The sequence below is a fragment of the Amphiprion ocellaris genome, chromosome 20, assembly GCF_022539595.1.
Source record: "Amphiprion ocellaris isolate individual 3 ecotype Okinawa chromosome 20, ASM2253959v1, whole genome shotgun sequence".
Classification (NCBI taxonomy): Eukaryota; Metazoa; Chordata; class Actinopteri; family Pomacentridae; genus Amphiprion; species Amphiprion ocellaris.
Genome location: NC_072785.1, coordinates 25,834,824 through 25,859,163, shown reverse-complemented (window position 1 = coordinate 25,859,163; position 24,340 = coordinate 25,834,824). Strand labels below are relative to the sequence as shown.

The window sequence follows — 24,340 nt, the reverse complement described above, 5'->3', positions numbered from 1 at the left end:
ATGAAGAAATAATGTAAAGGAGGGTGTGAAAAACACTCCAGAAAGGTTATTTTCTTGCCTGATATGGTGATGAGCAGGTTGAGGCCCTCTCGGACATCCATCTGTTGGAATCTGCGGGAGTTGATGAGGGGGTAAACTTTGCCCTGACCGCTACGGTCCAGCAGCATCAAACCGTTCTCTGTTCCCACCAACAGGTTATAGTATGTCGTCCAAAATGTCCCCAAAAACATCATAGAATAGTATGTCTTCCAAAAAGTCACCAAAAACGTCATAGCATAGTATGTCGTCCAAAATGTCACCAAAAACGTCATACTGTACATACATGTAAATGAGAATCGCTCCCCTAAACTCCCTCAACTCTGGTGCGGATTCTTTTTTTTCTTTCCCCCCCATCAAACGTGTTTTATACAAGGTAGTATGTCGTCCAAAAACGTCATAGTACAGTATGATGTCAAAAATGGCCTTAAAACGTCATAGTATAGTATGTCGTCAAAAACGGCCTAAAAATGTCATAGTATAGTATGTCGTCCAAAAAGTCACCAAAAACGTCATAGTATAGTATGACATCAAAAACGGTCTAAAAACCTCATAGTATACTCTGTCGTCTGAAATGTCCCCAAAAACGTCATGCTATCGTATGTCGTCCAAAACATTTTATAGTACAGGACGTTGTGTTAAAAAAAATTTAAAAGTAATGACATATTATTATGTCACTAAGTAAAACACATTCTTACCTGTGCAGGACCAAATTTCTTCAGTCTATTGCAAATCTGGCTCTGATGGGCTTATTCAGCATGAATGTAAGAGACGTTGATTTGTATGTAGGGATGCTGCACATCAGAGCTTCTGAATGCTGCTAAGGATACAGGGATGAAAGTCAATTTCCACATGCAACCAGGTTTTAGTTTCCTAAAGCTGTTGTACTAAAGTAGATAAACTCCATCTGTTCTGCTGATCCAGACACTCATCATCTTCATATTTTCTGTTTTCCAGGTCTTGGTGATAAAGGAGAGCTGGTGATGTGACCTAAACTCCTCCTGAAAGAGCCTTTTCTTCCCACACGGAGCTTTATCAATCCAAGCAAGTCTCTTCTCTGATGGGAATTTACGGAGCTTTGCCCAGGTCACACTGAGAATTAATTGCTTATCCTCTGATACATGTGAAAAGTTACTGTGTTTGTACAGTCAAGTGTGTAATAAGTGGACCAACACAGCAACAATTGATATAGCTGACAAGGAATGTAAACCATATTCCGAAGTTCTGAAAAAGTATTGCAAGGTAATTCTTAAGTTGCCCTCAAAAAATTCTCACTGTGACCGTTAGGAGGCTCCGTTTGAATTGCATCCATATCAAAGTTAGTTTCTTTTACCCGTTAACAGTGCCATCTATTGTGCTGCAAAGAACAGAATGAACCTACAAGCCTTTTACTTTCATTAATGACACGACATGTACAAGGTTCAAACACAGCTTTACTAGCATCAAGGCATGTTATTCAGTCCATAAGTATGTTCCTTCGTACTTCACCCTGACATGTGGTCTATATCATTTATGGTGTTAAAGGATAAGTCCAGTATTTTTTAATCCTTTTGGGTTAGAAATAATTGGAATTTATTTACATATTGAGCAAGAATGCTGCAACCGCAAACAGTTAAAATGTTATGTCATGGGGCAATCCAGTCCCAAACACTGTAGGCGGCGTTAGCACGGGATATCTGGAGAATTTAGAAGTTCGATGGAGAGCGTGTAGCTGCTACTTAAATTGCAACTCTTCCAATGATGAATTACAAATGTGTGGACAATTGTAAAGCTCCTCACACAAACTCTTCTGAAAACTAGTTTTATTAGCTTGGTGTATGCATACTGGGTTATTTTAGGTTGGTCAGGCTTAAGTAAATGACCAACATTTAGTCTCCCAGAATCTCTCTCACACTCATGTTAAAGCCTAATTTATAGTCCTGAGTGGAATTTCTATTTGTATGCTGCTGTGCTATTACACCTGAAAAAACAGTAGCTAGCAGTTGGTTGTTTCTACCACCGTGTTGAGTTTCTTCATGTACTTCAAACCATATTGACCGAAACAGAGCGGATTAAGTTGGAAATTGAGCTAATATATGTTGAGCAACTGTCACTTTTGTTGAGAATACTGTAAAGAGAGAAGCCATTGGAACCTATGCATGGAAGGGTAGAGTTGTGAAACTGACAAAACACCATATGGCTACATTGGTACAATCCTGGCCCTTGTGTTTGCAGTCTGAGCAGGACAGATACAGTTACAGCCTCTTATATTTCGTGTCACAGAAGCATTACTTTTGTACATATGACGTGCACACATCTTACTACCTAGAAGATCAATCACAGTTGTTGCAGTGTGTGTCTCCATGATGTGTAGTGGCATTTCTGTGAACGTGTGCCTCATTCGATTGCACCATCCCCAGAAATGTAACTACACATCATGGTTACACACTGCAACAACTTTGATTTCCTGAAAAGACAATGCTTCTGTGAGACAAAACATAAGTGTAGCTGCTTTGTTCCTAATGCAAACACAAGCGCCAGGGTTGTCCAGAGTATACACACCTTCACCAAACCTCACCAATCCATGTTGCAGTATTTTCTGTAAAAGCAGCTCTTGTTCAACATTTATTAACTCAAACCTGATCTGCTCCATTTCAGCATCCATTGTTTGAGATACACTATAAAACTCAACACAGTGGGATTAAGTTTATCGCCCACTAGTGTGTTGGTGGTGTAAATGCTGAGAGTCTTCCTGTAACAACTAGCATCTATCCCTGTAGAAATTCTATTTATAATCAACAGCATTAACATTTCATAGTTGGTTGTTCCATTCTTGCTCAATATTGGACTGATTTTGAACAATTATGTCCCTACATAAAGATTTTAAAATAAGGTGTGGGTTTAAACTACCGGAATTATCCTTTAACTTATTGAACATTTGTACATTATCATAAAACGCCAGCTTCAGTGAATTACATTAAGTTGCATCATCTAAGAAAACATTGTCACATGTAGCAATAATGAATTTGGTGGAGGTTGATATCAGACATGTTGGACAGTTTTCATTGTTTCCATCAACTGTGTTAAAGTAAAGGACACAATCTGTGCATACAATCAATCCTTGGAAATAAAAACAAACATTTTTCAAGATGGATTTGCATCGTCTGCTTTCTGCTCACTGATTCAAACATAATAGGATTGTTGTGAGAACACTAGTAGTAACACGGCTACATCCACACTGACTGTTGTTGAAACATTAATACGTGATCTACAGTTAACATCAAGTGTTTTTAGAATAGAAAGTAACATTTCTACACAGTCTCATCTTCAGTGGTGGAAGAAGAGCTCAAGTACAAATACAGACAGAATAGCAGAAAAATGCTCTTTAAATAGCAACAGTAAATGTGCCACTTTTTAAACCTATTTTTGTCCAAAGGGGTTCCCAGACTTGTGGCTAAATCCCGCCACAAGACATATTTGTGGGATCCTCAGTTAATAAATAGGGCAGAAAATAAGAAACTAACTTTTGCTACACACTCCTTTGTGACGTATCAAGTGATTTTCCATCTTTGAACCTGAAACTGTTTAAAAATGTTTTTAATTTAAATGAGACAGGCTCTTTTGTAGTAGGTTATAAACCAAGAACTCTGGAAACCACTGGTTAAGATAATTAAGCTTTTTTTGTTAATTCTTAAACTAAAAAGAAACTCCAGCTGTTGAATACAAACAGTGGAGTAAAATGTTTCTTTCTGACATCTAGCAGCAGAGTAGATGCATAAAGGAATGGAAATTATCTCTAAATTATGTTTCAGTAAATGTACTTAGTTACTTTCCACCTCTAGAACAGTACAACATGTTATTCTAGCACTTAATAATTTTATTGTGAAACTTGTGAATGAATTTCAGTTAATATTATTATCTCTTATTTGGCTAAATCAGATCTGAAGGCCATTTTTAAACAAACAGTTCCAGGAAGTAAAGCTCACTAACTGTTTTTAGTGTTTCTACTGTAGGAATTTCATTGATTTTAAACACTTTTGATCATTTTGAATCATTTAAAGGTCATTTTTACATCTATAAAGTGTAGATTATTAGCAGAAAGTAGCCTAAATACATAAATACCATGGACTACTTTGAATGTTTCATTGTGGAATTTCTACACTCTTTAAATTTACTCACTGCTCTACCTAGTAAGGACTGGGGGATTTCAGACGCAGCCTCGGTCTGTGTTTTGGGGTGTTTATGCTCGAAATCAATAAATATAAACTCTGGGTTTGTTTTACAGTAGCTGGGTCACTCTTAAGGAGAATAAAATATGACTCAATTTATAATTTCCTCAGCACAACAACCGCTGAGCTAACCTGTCAGAAGCAAAAAGGATTTAATAGGTGAACGTGAAGGGGGAAAAAAATCTATTGAAAAATATTGAAATGTGTTGATAAGTTTTGGTGTCAACATAAATATCAGTGCAAAAATTGCAAACACTAATCAGATCATCTGTTATCAATCTTTTTTTCATCTTAACTTCAGAGTTCTTTAGATGCAGTGGAAACCCAAACCGGAATGACTAAGAAAGAACACAAGTTGAGGTTCTGAAATAAGTTTAAAACGCTTTCTAAACTATGAAACACTAAGCAAAGTGTCTCTCTGAACATCACGTAACGGTAAATATCTAATATCGTTCTAATTTACCTCAAAGTCAAAGTGGAAACACGAACAGGACTTTAGTTCCTAGTTTAACTCCAGTCCCTGAAACTGTTCAGTCAAAAATGGCCATCAGACTATGAGGGAGCACAGAACAAGTCCTGCTAACGCTGCATTTTGATGGGTTTGGTCAATAATATTTAACAGTAAAACAGCTCCAGATTGCCATTCCTCTACAGTGTTGTATTGGTGCTTTGGGATCAGGATCTCAGTGTGGATGGAGGTGAAGCTCAGGAGCATCTTTACCTCCTCTCAGACATCCGTTTTGTTGACGGTGTCGCGGCGAGTGATGATCTTGTAGACGCTCTCTCTGAAGTTGCTGTCGGAGGTCAGTCTTCTGGCCGTCTCCCTCAGCTCCTCCATGCTGCCGTCGTCAGCGTTGGCCACCGCAAAAGACTTGGAGTGTTTCACTGCACAGAGAAGAAGAAATGTGGAGGAAATCAATCAATGAACACTCAAACATTCAGAGGATGATGCATTTATCAACTAAAAATAACAAGATGAGAAAACACGTTGCTTTTTCTCTACTTAACTAGTGGTAATTGAATGTTTATGGACTGTTGGTTGGGCAAAAAAGCACTATTTATAGGCCAAAAAGATCATCCAGACTCCAGCTAATGTTAGTAAAAGTATGACTACTACTATTACATATCTTAAACAGTAACAAAATCCTGCAAAAATAACAACAAAAAACTATTTAAAAAAACTGGTATAAAATATTGTATATAATTGAGGGATATTGTAACTTTCCAAAACTGAAAACAACAGGAAATATTTATAACATGATGACATTGTTCTTATTTAAATGTAGTAAAACTGATTTTACTGTCACACACTGCAATAGAAGATATAACTTTTTGTAATGATACTCAATTTTGCTGTGGACATTATGCACAATTGTGGCCATTTAAAAAAAAAAAGTCAACACGTGTTTTAATGCTTTTTGGTGATTTTAGGAGATATTACCTGTAATTTAATTTAATCCTTGATAGACATAATTTTTCTTACAAAAATCTGTTAAATAATCTTTTGTTTGGTAGTGAAAACAGTGTAATTTTACAGTCAATCACTCAAAGAAAATGAAGTACTATTTGTAAAATACTGATTTCTGATGAAGACATTACTGACAGTTTTAGTCTGTGTTTTTTTATAGTTAACTAGTAAATTAGGACATTTCTTTCTGGGATATTACTAATTATTAGACTACTGAATACTAACTTGTGTGGGTGAATACTTATGCAGTCACATTTTACTCCTTATATTTTAAATTAATTGACATTACTCTGCAGAAATCCATTTTCAGTTTGACATAAAAAACTGTCTTGTTTTGTAAATTCTTGTCAAAAAACAGCCAAAAATAATGAACCATGAAATGCAGTGAAAGGTGAAATTTTCCAAGAATACTTTATATCGACGCTGTATCGTCACATTTTGTTCGTTTATTGTGTCTAAACATTCAGATCTCCGCAAAACAAGTATTACTAATATCACCACTGCTGATAATACTAACATTACCTGCTAGTACCTAATAAATACAATAATGTTAATAATCTGACAAAACCTCAAACATTTAACACCTGATGTAGAAAACAGATTAAAATTTAAACATAGCCTCTGGGGGTAGCGTGGATTCAGTCATAAAACACGTATGTTGTCGGTGTGTGTGTGTGTGTGTGTGTGTGTGTGTGTGTGTGTGTGCGCGTGTTTATCAGTGTGTGTTGTGATGCTCAGACTTACACCAGTGGCGTCTGGAGGCCCTCCTCTGGATTCGGCAGCTCTTGATTCTGCGAGCGGCAGCTTTGTGAAGATACACGGCGTTCTTCATGATCGCCGGCAGCTTCGCCTCGATCTCAGCCGCACAGATGCACTCCTCGAAGAACTCTGCAGAAAAACACACACAGACACACGAGTCCTTTATAAACATCCCAAAAAACAGCTGCGGATTTAACCCTCATGTTGTCCTGCAGGTCAAAATTGACCTGTTTTAAAGTTTGAAAACGTGGGGAAAAAAAGTATTTTCACAGTGAAACTTCTGATGTCCACATTTTCAACATTTTTGGGAAATCTTTGAACATTTTTTTGGTGGGAAAAAAAGAAATGTTTTTTTAAGAACATTCACAAAAAAATCAACCAAAATACAGCAAAATTCGCTGGATTTTGGTAGATTTTTTTGTGAATGTTCTTAAGACAATATTTGAAGTTTTACTGATATACATGTAATCAATTTAGATATTTTTAGGATTTTTTTGGAAGATTTTTACTCATTTTTAAAGATATTTACAAGAATTTTCTTGCCATATTTGAGGGATTTTTTTTAAAATAAAACTTTTAAGGGAAACTTTTAAGGAATTATTGGAATTTTCTTCCTGAAGGTTTTGCAAATTTTCAGAAATTTGGGGAATTATTTTGCTGAATTTTTGGATTTTTTTCAGACAAGGAAACAATATTTGTTGGTGCCCATAAATGAGGACAACAGGAGGGTTGAACACAGATGCCCAGAAAAGACCTCGACGTGTGAAAATCTCAGATCCAAATAATAAAACGATGACAGCTGATTCACGTCACACTCATTAACGGGACATTTAGTTATATCAGTAACACTGGAGCTTTTCCTACTATGACTGGTCAAACTGTCTGCTGTTATAAATCCAGTAATGGGAATAACAGCAGCATTCACCTGCAGGCAGAGAGGTTTACCGGTGTCACATTAGATCAGGTTAGACAGCAGCAACGTGACTCTCATTCCTCCTCATTCCAGCCAGGTGTCTCGTTTTACTGAACTAAAAGCGGCACACAGCGACCAGTCGAGCAGCTACAGAACCAGAGGATGAACTTACTCCTCAGCTGGGTCACGTCGCCCTTCATCTTCTCGTCTCGCTCTTTGGTTCGCTCCAGCGAGTTCAGGCCTTTCTCCAGGTTCTGCAGAGCCTCTTCGGCCTCCTTCAGCCGCTTCTCCAGCTCCATCCGAGACTCGATCTCCGCCTGGAACACAGAAAACACACAAGAACGTTCATTTAAGACCCAGAAAAGATCGATATACTGCTGAGAAATACTGCTCTGTATCAGTCCATGTTTCTGGTTGTTGTTTTTTTTCTTTAAGGAGACAATAAAGCTGAAGTAATACAATTTAATGAAGACATGAATTTGATTGTGAGAATGTTGATTTTGATATTATAAAGCCCAGAAACATCACATTACATGAGCCTGAACTATTAAAAAAAACTGCAAAGAGGCTAGAAATAATAAAAAATGGTTAAATACTGTTACTTTCAAAAACTGTAAAAATATCATCAAATTATTACATTTTGCGGATTTAAATAAAGCAAAACAGTCCATTTTTATTCACACGTGAAAGAATGATTTAATATTAGTAAAAATGCAGATTTTAGATGCAAACATAGTTTATAGTTTTCTGTGATTTCACTAGATGTTATTAGTTATTTAACAAAACAGGGAAAATATGTGTACAATAACGGAAAATAAAGATTTATCAATTGTTAAATCCTTTATACACATATTTCCTATGTCAAATAATGTCTGTGAATATCAAATAGCTGTAAAATAATGGATATTTTTTGCTGATTTAAATACAGTTTTAAAAAACAAACTTCATGATAAAAAAAGATATTATACTATGTAAAAATAAACATTTTTATATGGACGTTTATTATAGTTTTGGCCTGTTTTTTTTTTTTAACTTAACATGCAAATTACTATTTTTTCTTGTGTTGTAAACTGCATATGAGATTTGTGTTATCAGAAACTAATTTGGAATCATTTGTAATTGAATTTGAACTAAAATAACCATTTGAATTTGAACCTCATAATGTGACACTGAATTTCTCAAACTGAATAATTACAATAAAACTTGAATCACAGACAAATTCTATTGTGTTCTAATGGTCACTATTTTAATAATCTCCTGTTTACCTGAAAACTTTGTAAAACTGTGAAAGTTTGAGAGTCTTTCTTGCACGTTTCCGACTTTTTTTTACAGACTTCAAACCGACTACGCTAGAAATACTCTGACAAATGTGGACAAATTCATCCTCATCAAGCACATTTAACTTCATTACAGTTTGAGGAATTTGTGTTTATATCTTGTGACTTTTTCCAGCCTTTGGCCACAACATTTAAGTGAAGAAAAACCCTCCATAACAGAACTGCGTGAGCTGCTTCCTGCAGTGACCTCTGGAAGGTGTTTAGGCTGACAGCAGCTGAGTCACTCCGTTACCTTCAGCTCGGCTTCGGTTTGCTGTTTGTCCACGGTGAGCTGAGAGAGCGACTGCTGCAGCGTCCGAGCCTCAGACGAGTAATATTCTCTCTCCTGCTGCAGCACTGAAGCTTGCTGCTCGTTCTCCTTCAGCCTGAACGTGAAAACAAAGCACAAAAAACACGTCCAACATTAAAAAGATGTAGATATTCCTGCAGCTTTAATGATCCAACTCCTGCTGTTTGAACATTCTTAAAGAACACAGTGAGAATAAAGTGACGGTTTGTATAAAATATGTGGATTTTTTGGGGCATTTCAGTCAGTGATGCTGCCGTGAGTTTCCTTTGAGCTTCGGGCTGCAGATATCGAGGTCACGCTGTGCTCACTGAGCTCAACAGGAGACACATGAATGCACAGCGACATGCACCTGCAAAGTCATTTCAATGATAAAACAAGAAGCATGGGAGTTTATTTTAAAGACAGCGAGTAGCAGCGGTGGGAGAGTTAAAAGGACAGTTGTAGATCAGAGTAAATATGCTTTTTCTCTGTGTCCATACAGTGATTTATCATTTATTAGGGTTCAAAACTGTGATTATTGAGATTTAAAGGCTGATTTCTTTACATTTAATCAAAAACAGGCTGGTTGTTTCCGCTCTTTATGCTAAGCTAATTAGCTGCCAATTGCTTCACATTTAATACACAGATATGAGGGTCGGGGAGACTTTATATTTAAATCTCCGCCAGAAAGCAAATATATGAAAAGTGTTGACCTATTTCTTTCAGATGAATTAGTTCTAGATTTTTAATTTAGCTGAATATCTGATGTTTTTTCTGTCTTTTCTTTTATGGGTTCTTCCATCTCAAACCATCAGAGTCCTTCCGTTCCACCATCTGTGATCTGCTTGAGGCTTTTTATCATAAACTATGGATATTTAAAATGGTATCTGTGACATTTTAGACTGATATATCACATACTTTCAGCTTCTTTTTAAAAAAAACTGTTTGCTTTCAGTATATTTTTTCAAACATTGAAATTTGAGGCTGTTTGAACGACAACATCTCAGAAACTATTAAAGATAAAAACCTGAACATTTTCACAGTTATTTCTGATCAATCTGCAATAACGGACAAGAATATCTAATAATCTTTAATAACGGGTGAGTCATATTTTTGCTTTTGTAGTACAACTTGTCATACCTGCTAAATCAGTTATAGTAATCAGTAATTATAAAATTCAAGATATCTCTATTTTATGCTATAAACAAAATTGTTCTAAATGTTTGATGATGTGAGATGGAATAGCTCTTACAGGTTTTACACATTTTTATTGATGTCGCTTTATGATTTTTTTGTGTACATGTCAGGTAAAAGAGAAAGAATATATTATATTGTCATGATAGGATTTTTTTTTATTTAATTTGCTTTTATGTGAAGTTTACTTTCAGCTTGAAGTAGTTTTAGTGTTTTATTCTGTATTATGTCCTGTTTATTTTGTTCACTCTTGTTTCATTTGAATTTTAGCTGCCTGGTTTTTGGTGTGATGTCTCAAAATTCTCAGATTTTTAGATTTTTAATTTCTAACTTTTAACCTTCAATCTTATTCTTTAATTTTAAATTGAACTACCTAGTTTTCTTGTTTGATAGGAGTACTAATGTAGCTAATTATTCATTTATTATTTTAACTGATTGCTCTGCCTTGTCTCCTTATGTCTTGCTTGATTGTCTCTTGGCATGTTTTAATTGTCAAAGCACCTTGTGAATGCTGTTCTTAAGGATACTATATAAATAGAGTTATTATTATTGTTATAAAAATGTACACAGTCAGTAAACAGACAAATAGAAACCAATGTAAATGATTATAAAACCATCTTTGCAATAATATTATCAAGTGTTTTTGGTACTATGGCTGCTTTATAATATATAAATTAGGTGTAAAAATCATTAGGAAAACATTTCAGGGAGAAAAACTAAGTTTTGATGTTAAACATATTTTGACATATCAAAGCTAAAACTTATTTTAATAAAAAATTATGTTACAAGTGTCGTCTAATTCAATATTTTAAAAATATTTCAATCTTATTTCTTTTTTCTTCTTTATGACTTTCTTTTAAATTAATTGACAAAGTTTAATTTCACACGAGCCCTTTAGGTTTCACCTTCACAGTCCTTTTTAATTCTTTAACACGGTACATTTGATTCTTATCCAAAAAAATAGAACTGTCAGAACACATCATAAGAAATAAGTAGAGGTACAATCTCAAAAACATTTTTCCAGAATTTGATGCTGTTTTGATATAGATAATCCTGCCTGATTATTCCGCATGTTCTCCAAACGTAACCTCGTCCGTGGACTGAGTAGAATAAAGGTCTAGTTTTTTGGAGGCTGAACATTAGTGCTGCCCAGTCGATAACAGCTGCCTGTAATTTCCCACTTACTGCTGCCGATCAATGAGCGGGTTTTTTCAGGATCAATACACATTTCCACTAGTAGTTACATCATCTGTACCATTAGCATAGAGCTTCCCTGGAAAGACCACAGTAGAATATACAGTCGTAAATACACTCGAAAGTACAGACGTACGCCTCGGGGCTAGAGAATAATCTGAGTTTTAGTTCTTCACAGAAGATGATGTAACCAACAAACACACTAATGTGGCTTCATTCTTGTTATTATAACTGCAATTTAACAGAAATGTTATTTAACTAAATATAAATTTATGTAGCCCTGATTTTCAATCACTAATCTACAAGAGACGTCTGTCTGGTAAAACACTTTAATTTAAGGGTTTTTGGTTTTATTTTTTATTTTACTTAGAAGACACTGAGTTTGCTACATACTAGCTGAGCGAGAAACAAGGAAGAAAAGGAATGTGAGTGCAAAAATATATATATTTCAGCTACAGAAAGTATGTCAACCAAAATCAGATACTCTGTTGGGAGATTTTTGCGATTGCTGGCACGACACAACTTTGATGCTGCAGATATTCAATAAACTCAGAGCAAAGATTTTCTCTGTGATGTTTTTGGACAAATGTTGGTGCTGAAATGTGGAAAAAAACCTTCTTTAATCACTTCATACAACTTGAAGTACCGTTGTCTGAGTGGCCCCTTTCATAAAATGAATTCACAGATTAAGAAATGTTAGAAATACGGCACATTCATAATGAAAGCAGGCCATCCTTAAAACACTAATTATCTGTGCAAGAAATAAACTAGTGAGGAAGGCCACCAAGACAACTATGACTCCTCTGAAGGAGTTACAAGAAAGAGACAAGTGAAGGAGTCCACCAAGACACTTAAGACTCCGCTGAAGGAGGTACATATGAGAGACTAGTGAAGGAGGCTACCAAGACACCTATGACTCCCTACGAAGGAGTTACAACAAAGACATTTGTCAGGGAGGCCACCAAGACACCTATGACTCCTCTGAAGGAGTTAGATGCAGGAGACAATGTGAGGGGGGGTGCCAAGATACGTATGACTCCTCTGAAGGAGTTACATTTAAGAGACTAGTGAGGGAGGCCACCAAGATACCTATGACTCCCTGTGAAGGAGTTACAAATAAAACACTAGTGAGAGAGGCCATCAAGACAATTATGACTCCTTTGAATGAGTTACAAGAAAGACACGAGTGAGGGAGGCCACCAAGACACCTCTGACTCCTCTGAAGGAATTACAAGACTGGTATTTTGGGAAATCTGTTGTTGGCAGGCAGAGAGCATTGTGGGGTTTTAGCTAGTAAAGGGTCACCATGACTGAAACTTCTTTGATGCTTAATGACCCCCGACCAGAGCTCTTTTGTTTGAGATGAACTGGGACCAAACTAGGACAGCGTTCCTATATTAGACTGACATATGGAACAGCAGTCAATGACTTATGTCTGTCACCTAAAACATCAGCACCAGACAAACGACTGCTGAGTTCAGTTTGTGTTATTAATGAATCAATTATTGATTGATAAGGCTCCATAGGGCTGAGTGACAGCGGATGCAAACTAACAATATCGATACCAGTCAGATAAAAAGTGCCACCCCACAATCTTTAACATCGAAACAGGATATCAATAATATCTACAGAACACCAGCTTTCTCTGACTGATGGGTTTTTCAAAGGATTCCAATCAGCTAAAAGAGATTTTTTCTTCTTGTAAGGAACCATGTGACCTATTAAAGCATGTGAGGAATTAATACCCCACCAGTGTTCCCAGTGTGGTGCTGGCAGGTTTCTACTCACTTGTCTTCAGCCAGTTCCTTCTCCTTCAGCAGGATCTTCATCTGCTCCTCGATGTGTCGCAGATCCTGCAGCAGATCAACGTCCTGGAGATCCTCACCATCGTCCCGGCAGGTCGGACCAGAGTCCTCCTCGTCCTGGGCCTCCTGAGCCTCCAGATCTTTGACTCCGAGCAGCTCCAGAGTTCGCTGTTTCTCCTGAGAGAGTTCCTGAAGGACAGAAAACAGAGCATAATCACATCCTGAGCCCTATTAATCTATAAAAGATTAGTCTCTGCTGCTGCATATTACCAGGATAATACCTCAGTATCAGTATTAAAAGTATTACTTTTTCATTTCAGTCTTATTTTAACACACTTGTGCTATTTTCAATCATCTATCATACTTATATCTTATTGCTTTTCTCTCATTCTGTTTGTCGTATAATGTTGTTCACTGAGCAATATGTGACCAAAAAATCCTTTGACATTAATAAAGTTTTATCTGATCCTACGTTGATGTTATGATGCCTTCAGCAGCATTACTTAAACCTGAAAGGTCAGGAACAGGAAGCTTTACATACTTCACCTTGACTACAAATTAGTAGAGGGACACAATTAAAAATTAATCAATTAAAAATTAATAGCAAAATTTGACACAGTAAGAAAAGTTTTTCAAATAAATTTTGGTTGACGACTCAATGAATACACATATATAACCATTTGTATCATATTTGATAAATGAGTTTCTGAGTCCTCTATCTCATCAACATGATAAATAGTTACATAAATAGGACAACACTAGTTTCTATTTCTAAAATCGATATTGTTTTGAGAAAAAATTTGGATTTTAGAAATAGACTGCCCAATGTATCAAATGTGATACAAAAAAAATACATCATGAACAAAATTACATGGACATTTTTTTGTGGATTATGTTCAAGTGGTTAATAAATGTCTCAGTTTAAAAAACAAATTGAATTTTCTGGCTATTTTTTGCTAGGTCAGGCTTTACAGGGGCAAACAACAAAAATGTTTCATTTATATTTCTCTGCATTTTTCCATCTGTCTACTACATTCACAGATTACTGCAATTATATCCACATTTTAAGACTTTTTGTAAATTCAAGCACTTTCAGTGTCTTGAAAAGTGGTCTGTTATGGGAGGCTAAACCGTTAGCCGTTAGCGTAGCAGGACTGTCGTAGCTAACGTTAGCTCTGGTGCTAACAGCAAGATGTTTTACATTGAGGTGATACCGTTGGCTTGAAGTTTTGCGGAAATCAGAAAACTTTTTGCTGCACAATTTGTACATAACCAGGCTTTTATCCAAGCTGCTGTCGTGAAGTTTTTTAACGAAAAACGTTTCGCCCGACAAGCTCAATGTAATCTCGTCTTCCTTCACTGTTCACCAAACTGTCTTATGTACGGAAGTCACGGCATCCTGTTGATCGACTTCGCGGCTGCTAACAGACTTTAGGTTCATTACCGCCACCTACCGGGCTGGAGTGTGCATCAGAAATTAGGGAAGTGAGAAAGGTGCGATGAAATGCGGTTTTTTTAAGGCGTTATTTTAATAAGGAGTTATGTGACGATCGGCCTAAGTTTGTCCGTGAACCTGTGAATCTGTCTGTCTGTCTGTGTGCAACATTACTCAAAAACGGCAAATAAATTTGTGTATCAGAACAAACCAGACATTCCCAGTGACAAATGAATGGAAAAACCTGAATGTCTGACCCCTGGAGTGAGGAGATCCATTATGCTCTTCCAGCTTTATGGATTCTGGACCAACATCTCAGACAGCACTTTCTACGGTATATTTTTGAAACAGTGTTCCAGAGACATGGAAAATCGATGCCAAACTGCATTGAAGTTGGCTCAAAACTTTATTAAGTCACTTTATGTTGATTTTTCCTTTAATTTGTCACCCGTGTGTCTTCACCTTTGTCCAGAGCTTTGCTAAGTGTTTTCCAGTTTCTACTCTTTCTGCTAAACTCACCAACTTCTGGCCTCATATTTAACAGACAGACATGAGAGTGGCATCGATCTAATAAGAGTATTTCCTACAACCAGTCCTCTACTGTAACGTTTGACTCTGCTCTGAGCCTCATCTCGTCCACAGAGCGTCATCAATGTTACATTAGCAGTGTAATTGGACCTCAAGGCTTTGTTACACAACTTATTGCATCAGCAGCTGTAAGATTACATGATCGACTCCTTTCCTGCTCGTCGATACATCTGACACGTTACACTGATCTGCACACGGATGATGCAGTCAATAAAGCCGAGTGTTTTTTCCTTTCAATACCTCAATGGATTTCTGCAGCGTTACAGTTAAGCTGCTCAGCTCCTCCTTCTCACGTTCGACACCTTTCAGGGACTGAGCCGTGCCGTCCAGGTCTCTGCAATCAGAAAACACAGTGAGGATCGTACAGTTTCATCAGCTGTGGTGTGTGTTAGCAGAAAACATCTGAGTGTCTTTACAGTTTGATCTGCTCCTGCTCAGCCTTCAGCTCCAGAACAACCTCCTCAAACTTCATCTTCTCGTCCTCCAGAACCTGATTCAGACGCTCCAGCTCCTAAACAGAGACACAAAACCAGCATTTTAGGACAGATTTTTAAAAAATTAATAAATCCATAAGAACACAGCCTGATGACAAAGTACCAACTGAGTATATAGTTCAGAACATCTCTAGCTTTACATGCACCCAGATACAAATGTACATAAACAACTGTAGCTGTATCGATCCAGTAACTTTGATTTCTCCTCTCGTGATAATTTTTGACAAGTTTAAGTCACCCAAGATTCATTTTGCGTAATTTTAAGAACTTTTTTTTTTTTTTTTTTTTAAAACACATTTTAGACATATTTAAGTCATTTTGGACAAAAAGATTCATTTGATTTAAAAAAAATCTCTAAATCCTGAACTTATTGCTGAATCTAGCACCCATAAACAAAAGAAAGCCTCACCTCTCTCTGCGCTCTCTGATGACTGAGCTCCTCAGTTTCTTCCATCAGTTTATCTGGAGAGAAAACAGAAAAGATTTCACATTATTTGCCTCTTTGTTAACTTCTCTGAACTGTGCCATTTTGCACTCTGCATTTTCTATCTACCTTAATATACAGTATGTAACTTGTATCTACCTCATTGCCATATTGCACCTACTTGTTCATTTGTATTTGCACTAGTATGTTACTAAGTCTGTGTTTTTTTGTCTTTTTTCTTTCTTTTCATTTTGCTTTTTTCTTATATTACTTGCTCTACATTTGTGTATATATTTATCCATATTTCTTTATTACATCACTGTTGCACTGCCTGCTCTATGTGCCTTCTAAATTGCCCCCTGGGGACAAATAAAGTTTTCTGAATCTGAATTAAACCTGTGAACAGCTTATTTGTCCTCATGTTTACCCAGATATTCCTGCTTCTCCTTGGCCAGCTGCAGCCCCTGAGCCTCCAGACTCTCGATCATGGCCTCCCCCAGCTGGGCGTTCCTCCACGTGCTGAAGCAGTAATGGGACAAAAGCAACGGATTATTTTGAAATACATAACTTCTTAATACTCCCAGAACTCGTACCTGACAGGTAGAATGTAATTTATACAAACAAAAACACCCTTTGCTAAAATAAAATAGTCATGAAGGTGCCATAATTGCATGAAAAATGAGGTTTCTTGCATGTATAATCTGACATTTAAGTGAATACTCACACTTTCCCCGACTCCTGGATCATCTCCATCCACTGGACCTGCTCCTCCTCAGACTCAGCAGCCAGAACGATGGTACCCTGGAGGGCGACACAGGATTTTACATCAGCATCTTGTCAATAAGAGCTTCAGGCTGTAAAATACACAGTGGGTTTCCATCTTTGGGTTGCAGAGGCTGGAAAACTGATGATTGTGTATCTCTGCGGAGAACAAATAAATCTGTGAGACTAATTTCTCACTTCATTACACCCTTAAGCGCCCAATTTAGCTTGAGTTATTTCATTTAGTCTCTGTGGGACTGTTCCTTCTAAGCTTATACAACAAGTTTTGCATAAATATGTGATTCATATTGGCTGTCTGAGCAAGTCTACCTTACAAATGATATTCTTAATCATGTTTGGGCCTAGTTTAAGGTATAAAGTGTATCTGATTAGCTGTTGGGTCCATAAAATGACAGAAAATGATGATAAATGTTTTCAAAAGCCTAAGATGACAAATGTTATATTTTGTCCACAACCCAAAGATATGCAGTTTAGTGTCATAAAGGAGGAAAGAAACCAGGAAATAATCAAATTTAACAAACAGGAATCTGACTATTTCAAATTTTCTTCTTAAAGAATAACTCAAACCCAATTTAATAATTACTAGACAACCAATATAAATGTTTTTTTAGCCACCAGAGATGAACTAAGACCACAGCACTACCTCATTATTAGCATTTTCATGTGTTATCATCAACTTTTCCACAATTTTGCAGCTGTTCTTGTATCCACGCAAGTAAATTTTAGCTCTGTTTTTGGTCTCCGCCAGCACAGAGTGAAAAATGTCTGTTTATTTTGTTTCTAAATGCTCCTCAGCAGGGCCAAAAACAAGGTCATGTTAAAGTTAGCATTAAACTAACATCATAGCTAGTTGAGATCATAGACCATATATAAAAAATGGACATCATCCAAAGGTTTGTCGACTACTGTACTAAGTTCTCTTTTATTTCTATTTTTATTATCTTTATCTTTACCAGCTAATTGGCTTTATTAAGTATATTTATATATTTATTTTACATTTTTACTATTGCTACTAATAGTAACATTTTTAACCTTGTGTTTATGGTTTAACCTTCTATTTTCTTTTATTAAACTTGTTCTTTCCCCTACTTGGATGTGGCATTTTATTATTTTATCAGGAGTCGTTGTACAAGTATATTTTGTGAATCTTTTACCTCGGTTGGACTGACCAGCCTTCTCTTGTTCCGATCAAGCGCTTGTTTTATCATCTATTTAACCCTTCTTTGCTCTAAATGGGATCATAATTTATAAAATGCACGTCATACTGTACGGAAGGAGACTTGAAATTAGCATTTGAGACCATAAATTTATTAGGAGAATGCTTAATGAGGTAACAAATCAAGTGAGAAGCAGAGTCATTTCCTCAGATTTCTAAACAATCGGATCTATTTTGCAACCAGATGAGTCGCCCCCTGCTGGCTGGTAGAAGAAATGCAAGTTTAAAACACATTTGCTTCATTTTTCAGACTCAAATGCATCTTCATATACAGCCTGTGGGAGAGCAATTTAAGTAATAAAAAGCAAATTCAAATGCTAACTCTGTAGGTTTATCTTTATGTGTGGCCTCTTTCTTAAAATCACACAGTTTTAATGTTAGAGCTACTTCAAATTCTCCTACAGCTAGTAAATGAAGATGAGCTACAGAAAAGTTTGACATGAAGGTGCGACAGGATCAGGTTCTTACAGTGAAGTCTTCAAGGTTGATCACGATGGCAAAAGGCATCCCCATGTCCTCATTGGCCGAAACCACACATCCTCCCAAAGGAATGACTCCCTGAAACACAAACACATCAGGAAGTCAGAAAACTGCATCTTCTTTTTATATTAGCAGTTATAGTATACGTCTGTTTTGTTTCTTCCATCTTGTAGCACTTTCTTTGATATTAAAAAGGCACATGGAGAATAACAACAAATCTTCTACCTTCTGCTGAGTTTTGAGAGTCGTTACGGCTGCTCACCTTTGGGTGGATGTTGAAGTATCTGTTGGTCTCGAAGCTTCTCTTCTCGCTTTCTGCATAGTAGAGCAAGAAGCTGTCCTTGATGATGAAGAATCTTTGTACCGAGGAAGACAAAGAAAGGAGCAGTGAGTCAATCGTGTGCAGCTGAAAGGAACCAACGTCTGCAGGTGTTGTCCAAAACGAAACCAATGAAAAGTTTAACAAAGTTTTGCTTTATTTCATCATTAAAATCAATATATGAACATTCCTGCTGCTGTCACATTTTTACACATTATGGGCTCATTTTTTACTGCAACATAAAGTCTTCACCTCTATTTAAACAGAACAACCATGACTAGAAGTAGAGAGAACTCAAAAATATCTTTTGTGCAGTATGACACCAGTATAATGCCATAAATCATGAAGCAAGAAAAAAAACCAAAGTTGAATTTCTGCGATTATTTATTTTACAAAAAATGTAAAATCCTGGGGTCAACATGTACAACATTTTTCTCAGTGCTCACAGGTGCTACCAACGCTGGGGGGACAAGGTATCCCTACATAATATATACATTATACCACTCACATTTCTATTTTGTTATACTTGACTCCTATCTGCTTTGCGTAAACACAGCCTGCAGTTCAGTCGAAAAGTTCCTGAATTTTTGCCACATCACAGTTGGTCGCAACTGAGTCACTAAAGGCTCCATGATTTGTCCCAAGGATTGCACAATTTCTTGCTTTTTTAAAAAATCTTTCAAGAGCAAACAATTTATTTTTGGCGAATTTTTAAACAAGGCATGTAGAATAAAAAGATTTTGATGACACATCAGAACTTTAAGCTTAGATTTTCCGACTAGTTCTGGTGATTCTCCCCATTTTTACAGCTTCTAGTCCTGATAAATTGGCTATTTATTTATTTATTTATTATTAAGATAATGTGTGTTTCAAACCTGCTGGTGGGCTTCAGAGAAATCCAAAATACAAATACATGCATTTAATTACATAGATTATTAACAAAAACAGCAAATCTAAAAGCCACAATCCAGCTACAATCGTTGTGTGCATGTTTTACCAAACTGCATCAGATCCTGATATATTTATAATCTTTAGCTTTTGTCACTAAGATAAAATATTACAACAAAAGGTTTACTTTGGGTGAATGTCTAAATGAGATGTAGCATGACGTGGTTTTAATGAAATATCACAATTTTAAGCTTAGTTTGGTTAAATTTCCCAACAGAGCTGAGAACTTCAAGGATGGTCATGGAAAGTAAAACATCTGATGATTCTTTTTGTTTTTACCAGTTTCTGGCCAATAAACGGTGTAATTTTAGTGCCTTTCAAACTTGCTGGTGGGTTTTGAGGATAATAGGGTCGAAATATTTTGTTTATCCTCTTGTTCTGTCTCAATATTGAAGCTACATAATGTTTAGACTGAGTGAAATATTCATTTTCTGTATCATTTAAGATGCGTTTTCAAAAATTGCTGCAGAAATATTTGGTATCTTTGGAACCTTTTGCCAATAGAATGTGACCAATACAATTTAGTCTCTTTAAAACCTGCACTACAGTTTTAATTTCTGCATTAATCCAAATATTTACTTGATTTTCCTGCAAACTTCTGGTCTGATCCCAGCATGGAGCGGTGGAGGATCTTGTCTTCAAATTTGTTAACAGTAATTAAAGGTTCTTGTTTCCAAAAGCATTACATTTATCAAAGTTATTTAGCTATTGCAGATATATAGCTCATGTTCTGTATAAAAACTGCATTTTCTATCCACCTGACGGTTCTGACAAGAATATTTTACAGCCGTAATATGATCAGCTGATATGTTCTCATAAATATTTAACAATCCAACTCAATATCAGTTATTTAAAATGATGTTCTGGTACCAAAATCAACATTGGTGTTGGTTTCATGAACCCAGTCATCCTTCTGCTAATCAGAGGGCTGCAAATAAAAACAATGAAACAGATCTATAACTAAGAGGTGTCGAATGAAAAGTCACTATTGAAAGATCAGCTGTCAACACCACTGGATGGACAGAGCGTTTAAATGACTGAATCAGAGGCTGTTTGCGGAATTAAATCATTAAATCAGCTCTAAATAAAACAAGTATATTAAAAAAAGACAACAAAATTAGCAAATACTTGATGTAAAAGTTAAATGAGTAGTGATCTTGTAGAGCTCGGGGACTCAGAAAAGACATTTATTTTAAAGATTGGTCAAAAATTGGTGCAACAAACACTGGAATGCTCTGACTTTTAGTTCTTAATAAGCAGATATCCTACATTTCCCACAATGCAACACAAAAGTTGAGCGTTTACAAAGATTCTTGAGTGCTTTTATACACTAGCCAGCCCTCATCCTGACTTTTATGTGTGAAATCAGTGAGGCATTCTGCCGTTTTTTGAGCAAAATGATTCAAAATCTCTAAATTTCAGCACCCTGGATGACAGATTTGAATCAAACAGGCGCCTCTTTTCATTTAAGCCGCTGAAAACTGAGCTCAACGCTTCTCTTTTGGCACACGAATCCAAACGAGGATTCCCTGAACGGAACCAAACTGTGACGACCTTTATGACACAAGCAGCAAATGTGAGAGGCTGCAAAGAGAGAGAGAGAGAGAGAGAGAGAGAGAGAGACGCAAATGGACTCCCTGGATCTGCCGTGTATTGTCGTTTTAACTGTTATGTAAACTAAGAGCATTATCGCGACATAAGGTACCAATCCAGGCATTTTAACCAAACATACAGTCGTACGAGGACGCACAGATGCATCCTGTTGTTACATAAAGCAATCCTGTAACGCACAACATGTCAACATACACTCAGGAAAGATTACAAGGTTTAGCACTTAGCAACATAAAGCACTGGCATCAAATTCCCATGTAGTTTGTGATATTCTAAAGGACGGCAGATGTTTTCAGCTGCAGCGGTAAGTAGTATAATGATATCATATACCTGTAATATGAAATTAATAGTCAGTTCCAGCAGATATTTACTCTCTAGGTTAGTTTTTGGTATTTGATGAGGGAAAAATGCACCATTTTTATCAGATTTTTTTAAAATTTTGTTGCTTTCAAACTGCAAAAAGGCAACTTCTAAGATAAACCTGCTTTTTAGAGTCCATCCACAAGCTTGTCAGTTGGTTTTATAACCAGTAAAAAGGCAGAATTTAACCTCTACTCTGCAGCTGTAAGTAGTATAATAAAATATTAGAGCTGCATAATCAAATAAATAGTAAATTACAGAAGATATTTACTTTTAAGCTTTGTTTTTGTTGTCTTGGGAGATAAATGCACCATTTTATCAGAATAATCCACATTTTGTTGATTTCAAACAGAAAAAAGGCAATTTTTTAGAGGGGCTTTCTTCTGAGATAAACCTGCTTTTCAGAGTCCATCTACAAGCTTTGAAGTTGGTTTTATAAGCAGTAAAAGGGTTAAATTTTATCCTCCAGTGTACAGCTGTAAGTAGGATAATGATGTTTAATATCTGTAATGTCAAATAGTTAAAACAGATATTTACTTTTAGGTTAGTTTTTGATACTTGTTGGGAGAAAAATGCACCAATTGATCATCCACAGCTTTCAAACTACAAAAAACCCACTTTACAAGACTGAACAAAAAGGTGAATTCTTCTAAAATAAACCTGCTTTTTAAAGTCCATCTTTAATCCTTTTAGATGGCTGGTTTTAGTTGAACAAAAACATTACTTCTTCTGAACTAAACCTGCTTTTCAGAGCCCATTCACAAGGTTTTTAGTTGCTTTAATAAGCATTAAAAAGGCAGAAGTTATTCAGAATAATCTGCATTTTGTTGCTTTCAAATTGCAAAAAGGAATCTTTTTCAAGACTGAACAAAAAGGTGATTTTTTCTGAAATAAACTTGCTTTTTAGAGTCCATCCACAAGCTTTGAAGTTGGTTTTCTAAGCACTGAAAAGGCAAAATTTTATCCCCCAGTCTGCAGCTGTAGGTAGGATAATGATTATTTTATAGCTGTAATATCAAATAAATAGTCATTCACAGCACATATTTACTTCTGAGGTTAGTCTTTGGTACATGATGGGAGAAAAATGCACCATTTTTCCATATTTTGCAGTTGCCGAACTCTGAGCTTTCAAACAAAAATGTTTCTTCTGAGATAAACCTGCTTTTCAGAGTCCATCAACAAGTATTAAAGGCAGAAATTTATTCAGAATAATCCACATTTTGTTGCTTTCAAAGTGCAGATACAAGATACACCTGCTTTTCAGAGTCCATCAACAAAATTTTTAGTTGCTTGAATAAGTATTAAAGGCAGAAATTTATTCAGAATAATCCACATTTTGTTGCTTTCAAAGTGCAGATAAGCAACCTTGAAGATACACCTGCTCTTCAGAGTCCATCCACAAGCTTTTTAGTTGGTTTATAAGCATTACAAAGGCAGAATTATTTTATCCTGAAGTCTGCAGCTGTAAGTAGGACAATTATATTTTAAAGCTGTAATATCAAATAAACAGTCAATTACAGTAAACATTTACTGTTTAGGTTAGTTTTTTGATACTTGTGGGAGAAAAACTGATCAGAATAATCCACATTTTGTTGCTTTCAAATGTTAAAAAAAGCAACTTTTTTCAGACTGAACAAAAAAGGTGATTTCTTCTACGATTAGACTACAGCGGATATTTACTTTATAGGTTAGTCTTTGATGCTGATTGGGAGAAAAGTGCCCCAAGAATCATCTACATTTTGTTGCTTTCAAACTGCAGAAGGGCAAATTTTTCAAGACTAAACAGAAAGGTGATTTCTTCTAAGATAAACCTGCATTTCAGATTCCATCCACAAGCTTTTTGGTTAAGTTTGTAAGCACTAGAAAGCCAGAATTTTACCCCCGGTTTTAAGATATAAACACCTAAATCAGAAGTCCCACCTGACCCTCACCTGCGGGACCACTTGGCCGACGGCCGTCCGAAGGGCCTCTTCCACAGCACGCCGTGCAGCTGCACTTTGGTGCTGATGTCCAGAACTTCCGAGTCCGACTGCTCCATGGACGACCAGGGCGAGAACAGAGAGTTTCTGGACGTGGACGAGAACATCCTCTCCGGCTTCCCTCGGCCTGGGAGGAGGGGCCGATTTTTACACAAATAAATGAATCAATAACAATTAACCCAACAACGCCCGATTGCACACAAACACATGGAGGTGCTGCAGGGCGGGCTTCAACGCTTCAACGCAAAGCAGGAAAAAGTAGCGAAGAAATCCCAATAACTCAGCAGGGTGGAATGATGCGGCTGCCAATACAGCTGGAGGCAGACTGACTGTACAGAACAGAAAGAAACAGGATGACAGAGGAAGGGAGGGAGGATACTGGGAGCTTTAGGAAGGAGTTGCTAAATCTGAAGCTGGTCGATACATTCCAGCCAGTAAAAGCTGCTATTCAGATTACAGTACCGGCAGCAAGCAGCAGCAGCAGCAGCAGCAGCAGCAGCAGCCTCCAGCTCTTGGCAGGT

The 24,340-nt window shown here is 36.6% G+C and overlaps 2 protein-coding genes across 2 annotated transcripts in view; one reads left to right on the top strand and one right to left on the bottom strand.

Annotated features, from left to right (window-relative positions):
• Nucleotides 1–3,169, top strand: part of ccdc177 (coiled-coil domain containing 177) — an 11,498-nt gene extending 8,329 nt beyond the window's left edge. The window contains exon 3 of the mRNA XM_055005601.1: nt 994–3,169. The gene's annotated coding sequence lies outside the window, so the exon portion shown is untranslated. The remainder of the gene's footprint in view (nt 1–993) is intronic.
• plekhd1 (pleckstrin homology domain containing, family D (with coiled-coil domains) member 1) lies at nt 1,450–24,340 on the bottom strand. The gene is made up of 13 exons (XM_023280207.3): nt 23,772–24,340; nt 18,865–18,958; nt 18,591–18,680; nt 16,848–16,924; nt 16,551–16,642; nt 16,109–16,161; nt 15,622–15,716; nt 15,446–15,539; nt 13,166–13,371; nt 8,954–9,086; nt 7,557–7,701; nt 6,457–6,600; nt 1,450–5,129 (listed from the first exon to the last, which is right to left on the bottom strand). Exons 1-13 carry the CDS (start codon nt 23,924–23,926, stop codon nt 4,972–4,974), a joined length of 1,536 nt encoding a protein of 511 aa, XP_023135975.2. The 5' UTR covers nt 23,927–24,340; the 3' UTR covers nt 1,450–4,971.

Coding starts and splice junctions, on each gene's coding strand:
- plekhd1 (XM_023280207.3), bottom strand. CDS start 23,926: ATGTTCTCGTCCACGTCCAGAAACTCTCTGTTCTCGCCCTGGTCGTCC. Junction 18,959..23,771: donor TCGGCCAAGTGGTCCCGCAG/GTGAGGGTCAGG, acceptor CTCGGTACAAAG/ATTCTTCATCATCAAGGACA. Junction 6,601..7,556: donor CGACGTGACCCAGCTGAGGA/GTAAGTTCATCC, acceptor GTTTTTCTGCAG/AGTTCTTCGAGGAGTGCATC.